This window comes from Physeter macrocephalus, unplaced genomic scaffold, assembly GCF_002837175.3.
Source record: "Physeter macrocephalus isolate SW-GA unplaced genomic scaffold, ASM283717v5 random_246, whole genome shotgun sequence".
In the NCBI taxonomy this organism is placed as follows: domain Eukaryota; kingdom Metazoa; phylum Chordata; class Mammalia; order Artiodactyla; family Physeteridae; genus Physeter; species Physeter macrocephalus.
This window is the reverse complement of record NW_021145532.1, coordinates 75,068-82,358: the sequence shown is the minus strand read 5'-3', so window position 1 is coordinate 82,358 and position 7,291 is coordinate 75,068. Positions and strand designations below refer to the sequence as shown.

At 48.0% G+C, this 7,291-nt stretch overlaps 1 protein-coding gene across 1 annotated transcript; it reads left to right on the top strand.

The window, feature by feature from the left end:
• Positions 1-1,003: 1,003 nt before the first annotated feature.
• GPATCH8 (G-patch domain containing 8) lies at positions 1,004-5,930 on the top strand. The gene has a single exon (XM_028484815.2). It carries the CDS (start codon positions 1,019-1,021, stop codon positions 4,973-4,975), a length of 3,957 nt encoding a protein of 1,318 aa, XP_028340616.1. The 5' UTR covers positions 1,004-1,018; the 3' UTR covers positions 4,976-5,930.
• Positions 5,931-7,291: the final 1,361 nt, after the last annotated feature.

The following is a 7,291-nucleotide window of genomic DNA, read 5'->3' as shown; positions in this document are numbered from 1 at the left end:
GAAGGTCCTTGGTAGAATTATGATCATTGTATGGAATGCCCAGAAAGTATCACAAAACCAAAGCTAATGCTTGGGCATGGTGCCAGGAGATAGGCACAGACTCTTAGTTTCTATAACAGACATACTAACCTAACCGCAGACCATCATAGTGTAGCACAGTGGAGGTTTCTGACTGTGTTCAACTCAGGGAATAGGCATGTTTTTAAAAATTGAAATTTGAAAGCACAGAAGAAATTGAGGGGTTTTTTTGTTTTGTTTTTTAGCTGTATGAAATACAGTTGATCCTTGAACAACGTGGAGGTTAGGGGTGCCAGTGACCCCCAGCCCCCACACACACTCACACACCCACACAGTCAAAGATCTGTGTATAACTTTGTAGTCAACCCTCCTTATTTGTGGTTCCACATCCACGGATTCAACCAACCGCAGATTGTGTGATATGTATTTATTGAAAAAAAATCTGTGCATAAGTGGGCCCTCGCAGTTCAAACCTGCAAACCTGTATTCAAGGGTGAACTGTGCAACCTTTGTGAATAGATGTTCCGCCATATGTTTGGTAGCATACTGATGGGTAGGATGATACAATAAGAATTGAGAATGGATACAGGACAGGTGGGCTGTACCAGACGGTAATGATAGTGTATTCGAATTGAGAGGTAAACCTCAGTTTTTATATTTTAGACAGCTAAGGAAGAAACAGCAGTAACTGGCTATCCTTGCGAATGTAGCTTGGTAGATTAGTAGTGTGAGACTTGGCCTAACCTCACTGAGGAAGTTCCTTTTGTTAGCACAGGGCTGGGGAATGACCACCACTCAGTGTCTTTAAGATCTGCCTGTGATGAATGGTCAAGCGTAAGGGATTAGTATCATGTAAGAAGTATGAGGGACTTCCCTGGTGGTCCAGTGGTTGAGACTCCATGCTTCCACTGCAGGGGGTGCAGATTTGATCCCTGGTCGAGGAACTAAGATCCTACATGCTGCGTGGGGAGGCCAAAAATAAAAAAAAAAGAAGTATGAAATGTTCCCTAAACCTGTTTTTTTTGTTTTTCATTTTTCTAAACGATTGTGTAGTGCACCTGGAAGTGGTCCCATGTTCAGACCAACCACAGTGGCTGTAGATGAAGAAGGTGGAGATGATGATAAAGAAGAATCAGCGACAAACAGTGGCACAAGTGCCACTGCCACTTGTGGCCTGGGATCTGAATTCTCCACAGATAAAGGAGGCCCTTTCACTGCAGTACAAATCACTAATACCACTGGACTGGCACAGTCTCCTGGGCTAGCCTCTCAAGGCGTCAGCTTTGGCATTAAGAATAACCTGGGGACCCCACTGCAAAAATTGGGAGTGTCATTTTCCTTTGCCAAGAAGGCTCCTGTCAAACTCGAATCAATAGCATCAGTTTTCAAGGACCATGCGGAGGAAGGGACCTCTGAAGATGGAACAAAAGCTGATGAGAAGGGTACAGACCAAGGACTGCAGAAGGTGGGAGACTCCGATGGTAGCAGTAATCTCGATGGTAAAAAAGAGGATGAAGACCCTCAGGACGGAGGGTCCCTTGCCTCAACGTTATCTAAGTTAAAAAGAATGAAGCGAGAAGAAGGAGCTGGGGCTACAGAGCCAGAGTATTACCACTACATCCCTCCAGCACACTGCAAAGTAAAACCTAATTTTCCTTTCCTACTCTTTATGAGAGCCAGTGAACAAATGGAAGGTGATAATAGTACACATCCAAAGAATGCCCTAGACAGCAAAAAAAGTAGTTCTCCCAAGCCTAAAGGCTGCATCAAGGTGGCAGCAAGCCAAGGAGCAGAAAAGACAGTTGGTGAAATCTCTGAACAGCAGATGGAAACCAGTGTGGCTGAGCCCTCAGAGCCTGAAAGCAAAGCTGAGACAAAGAAGGCCTCAGGAGGGGATGTAAGTGAGCATAGTTTAGAGAGTCAGAGTCAGAAGGATTCAGAGATCCAAATGTGTGAGTCTTCTCCTCCTAAAGAAATCTCTCAGGCCACTCCAGCAGGGAAAGAAAGCCAGGAGGGACCCAAACATCCTACTGGTCCCTTCTTTCCAGTTTTAAGCAAAGATGAAAGCACTGCCCTCCAGTGGCCATCAGAACTATTAATTTTCACGAAGGCAGAACCCTCCATTTCTTACAGTTGTAATCCTTTGTACTTTGACTTCAAGCTTTCAAGGAACAAAGATGCCAGAGCTAAAGGGACAGAAAAACCAAAGGATATAGGAGGCTCCTCAAAGGACCATCTCCAAAGCCTTGATCCTAGTGAGCCAAATAAAAGCAAAGAGGAGGGAGAGAATGTAGAACATTCTTCAGGAGGCAGAATAGATGCACCTGCTTCAGGGTCTGCCTGTAGCGGCCTGAATAAGCAGGAGCCTGGGGGTAGCCATGGGTCAGAGACAGAAGACACAGGGAGAAGCCTTCCTAGCAAGAAAGAACGATCTGGGAAGTCCCACCGACACAAAAAGAAGAAGAAACACAAAAAATCCAGCAAACACAAACGGAAACACAAGCCTGACCCAGAAGAGAAAAGCTCTAAGGCAGAGTCTGGGGAGAAGTCTAAGAAGCGCAAGAAGCGAAAACGAAAGAAGAATAAGTCATCAGCCCCAGCAGATTCTGAACGGGGGCCCAAACCAGAACCCCCTGGTAGTGGTAGCCCTGCACCACCAAGAAGACGGCGGCGAGCCCAAGATGATTCCCAGCGGAGATCCATTCCAACTGAAGAAGGGAGCAGTGGCAAGAAGGATGAAGGTGGAGGCGGTGGCAGCTCCCAAGATCATGGTGGGAGGAAACACAAAGGTGAAACTCCAACTTCATCCTGCCAGCAAAGAGCTAGCAGCAAACGGAGCAGCCGATCCAGCCATCGAAGTCGACCCAGTAGTGGAGATGAGGATAGTGATGATGCTTCATCACGCCGGCTGCACCAGAAGTCTCCATCCCAGTACAGTGAGGAGGAGGAGGAGGAAGAGGAGGAAGAAGAGTCAGGCAGCGAGCATTCCCGTAGCCGCTCACGGTCTGGCCGGCACCATTCCTCTCGCCGTTCCTCCCGGCGTTCTTACTCAAGTAGCTCAGATGCTTCTTCAGACCAGAGCTGCTATAGTAGACAACACAGTTACTCTGATGACAGCTATAGTGACTATAGTGACCGATCACGAAGGCACTCCAAGCGCTCCCACGACTCTGATGACTCAGACTATACCAGTTCCAAGCACCGATCCAAGCGGCACAAATATTCATCTTCTGATGACGACTATAGCCTCAGTTGCAGCCAGTCCCGAAGCCGATCTCGGAGTCATACTAGGGAGCGCTCAAGATCCAGGGGCCGCAGCCGCAGCAGCAGTTGTAGTCGCAGCCGGAGCAAACGGAGAAGCCGCAGCACCACAGCCCACAGCTGGCAGCGGAGTCGGAGCTATAGCCGGGACCGCAGCTGCAGCACCCGGAGCCCTTCGCAGAGATCAGGCTCCAGGAAGGGGTCATGGGGTCACGAGAGCCCTGAGGAGAGGCGTTCTGGTCGTCGAGACTTCATTCGCTCTAAAATCTACCGCTCCCAGTCTCCCCACTATTTCCGATCAGGCCGGGGAGAAGGTTCCGGGGAGAAGAAGAAAGAAGATGGCAGAGGAGATGATGGTAAAGGGATAGGCCCACCCTCCCAGAACAGCAACACTGGCCCAGGAAGAGGGTCAGAAGGTGACTGCAGCCCTGAAGACAAGAACTCTGTCACTGCCAAACTGCTACTGGAGAAGATCCAGTCAAGGAAAGTGGAGAGGAAACCCAGTGTGAGTGAGGAGGTGCTGGCCACCCCTAGTAAAGCCGGGCTCAAGCTCAAGGACCCTCCACAAGGTTATTTTGGGCCCAAGCTCCCCCCTTCTCTTGGCAATAAGCCTGTCCTTCCACTGATAGGGAAGCTCCCAGCTACCCGAAAGCCCAACACCAAGAAATGTGAAGAGTCTGGCTTAGAAAGGGGGGAAGAGCAAGAGCAGTCAGAGACAGAAGAAGGGCCTCCAGGGAATAGTGATGCCCCATTTGGACATCAGTTCTCCTCAGAGGAAACAGCTGGCCCCTTCTCAGACCCACCCCCAGAAGAGCCAAAGTCTGAAGAAGCTACTGCTGATCACCCTGTGGCTCCGTTAGGCACCCCAGTGCACTCTGACTGCTATCCTGCGGACCCATCCATCTCCCATAACTACCTCCCTGACCCCAGTGATGGGGACACCCTCGAGTCCCTGGATAGTGGCAGTCAACCAGGCCCTGTGGAATCCAGCTTGCTGCCTATAGCGTCAGACCTTGAGCACTTCCCCAGTTATGCACCTCCCAGTGGGGAGCCTAGTATTGAGTCAGCTGATGGGGTTGAGGATGCTTCCCTAGCCCCACTGGAAAGCCAGCCCATCACCTTCACTCCCGAGGAGATGGAGAAGTACAGCAAGCTCCAGCAGGCCGCGCAGCAACACATCCAGCAGCAGCTTCTGGCCAAGCAAGTAAAGGCCTTTCCCGCCTCGGCTGCCCTGGCCCCAGCCACTCCAGCCTTGCAGCCCATCCACATTCAGCAGCCGGCCACAGCCTCTGCCACCTCCATCACAACTGTTCAGCATGCCATCCTACAACATCATGCCGCAGCAGCTGCTGCCGCCATTGGCATTCACCCCCACCCTCATCCCCAGCCACTTGCCCAAGTACATCATATTCCCCAGCCCCACCTGACCCCCATTTCCTTGTCTCACCTCACTCACTCAATCATCCCTGGCCATCCTGCCACCTTTCTAGCTAGCCATCCCATCCATATCATTCCCGCCTCAGCCATCCATCCTGGGCCCTTTACCTTCCACCCTGTTCCACATGCTGCCCTCTACCCTACCCTACTTGCCCCCCGGCCTGCTGCAGCAGCTGCCACTGCCCTCCACCTTCACCCACTACTTCACCCCATCTTCTCAGGTCAGGACCTGCAGCACCCCCCCAGCCATGGAACATGAGTTGGGGGATAGGAGCCCAGGTAGGGCCAGGGAAGGTGACCCATAGATCTTCCCTTGGGGTGTTGAGCCATTAATACCAGCAAGTAGAAGCTGGAATGGGCAGTGTCTGACAGCCAAAGAATTGAGTTTTGGCTTGCAGGGGTGGTTTTAGGATTTGAGGTTTGCTTTGGGTTTACTATCAGGGATTTTTTTCCCTTTTCCCCTTGTTTGTCCCTCCGTCTCCTGTGTTTCTAAGCTTGGGAACACCAGTAAGTGCTACCCACCCCTCTTTGGCAACATCTCCAAACTGTTGAGTTTAGATACTCCCCTCCTCTCTCTACTTTCTATCCTCTGCACTTGTCTATAAATTTTAAAACATTTTCCTCCTCTCTGGCTGGCGGGCTTTCCATCTGGTCCTGCCTTATCAGTGTCTTTGACCTTGGTGACCTTATTTATCCCGGGTGAAGTGGAAAGGGAGTCTGACCTGGAACCAGGTGCCACTCAGGCTGTCATTCGATCCACTTCCCACACAAACAGCCACACATTTGGCACTGTTGTCCTCGTGTCCCTCATCCCAAAAGAGACATCTGCATATCCCAGAAAAGAAGATCCTATCATGAATTGAAGCTGTGCGGAACATAGAGTCACCCATGTGCTTCCCCAGAGAGGAGCTCATGTGTCTGAAGGGTGTATTTTCTTCTGTCATGTTGATGTTTCCTTCTTAATTTATAGGATTTTTTAATGTAAAAAATTGCACTGAACTCTATAAACGTAAATGCTGCTTTTTGTAGCTCATATAAAAAAGGTTCCATATTTGTAGTATACTGCAATAATATTTTTTACATCCAGCTCTTTAAGTGATCCTTGTTCTGGTGGCTTTGTGTAAATATGTTTGCCCTAGTTGAATTAAGAAACTTTAAAGGTTATAAAATGAAAACAAAAAAATAAAGTATTTGTTTTCTGCTAGATGCAAAAATGACTAAGCATGTATATTTTATCAAGCTCATGTATTTTTTGAAGTTATGAACTATAAAAATATTAAAACAGAAAAAGGAACGTTGTTTAACATTCTTTGCAGAGACAAAATTTGCAGTAAGTGGTGCCCCCAGCACTAGAATTTTTGAACTAATGGGCAGCAGTCAGCTGGGGGTGTCAGAGGGATACTCAGTTACGACAGAGTCTCCCTCACATGCTTTGCTGTTTTATACAGAGAAACAGGTGTGCCCCACAGAGGAGGAGAGAGAGATTCAAGAGCTTTATTCTCTGGAAGCAGTGAGATTCAGTATGATTGTCCTGGGGGATTCCTGGGTTTCATGGGTGCCTGTCCCAGGCAGTCCATTTGCCTTCCTAGTACTTAGCCCCCTCTGACAAAATTTTTTAATGTGCCTTTTGGGTTGGCTAGAAACTGAAATAGAAGTAGACTGGAGGATTATAGAGTTGGGACAGTTTTTCCTCCTCCACTTACTGGGAGGTGAGCACATTTATAGATTCTGCAGATTGTTTTGCTTCATAGTTTCCATGCCTTCTACCCAGCTTAGTTTAAGCAGTAAAGATACCTTTTTTCTTTTCTCCCTCCCATGACACTTATCAGGGGAAGTACCACCTCAATTCCTCTTCCTCCTCTTCTTGCGTTTCACCCGGCTCTCAGACCTAGTTAATACACTGACCCAAAGGTGTTTATATTGTAGGTCTCATCTTTGGTGTAGTTAGTACTTCCCTGTTTGGCCTATCCCTACCTATTCCTGTGGCTAGAATTGGCTGGGTGGTCACCTGACAGGAAAAACAAGCCCTTCTTATGTGGGCCAGGGCTCTGTTCTGCCTTTCTTCTTCAGTTTCCAAAAGAGAAAGGCTTTGAGTTTATGACAAGCAAGTGCTGGGCAAACAAGACTCTTGACTGAGCCTTCTGCCTGTTCAGTGCTCCTCATCTGATTCAGGAGCATCGCTTTTTTGATAACTAGCACTGGAAAATGAAATCATCTGTTTGAAGTGAAGGGACTCATTTTTCTTTGCTTTCAGCCCATGTAAATATTTAAATAATACAGTATTAACATTTTTGTGCTGCTTCCCATTAGCTTGTAGATTGAGCCATACTCTGGCTGCCTCTCTGCCTTCCTGGAGGCAGTTTCCTTTAATTTCCAGAATAGTGATTTTAAAACAAAAAAATAATAATAACCTATCCTTACTTACAAGCATAACAGATTGTATTTAACTTTATCACATATGATAGAGATATATATGCTGTAAAATTAGGGAAAGGAACTTTCTAATAAACCAATGATTTGTGGAAACTTAGAGTCTGTCGTGATTGCTGCCCCATCCACTCAAGTGGGGAAGGGA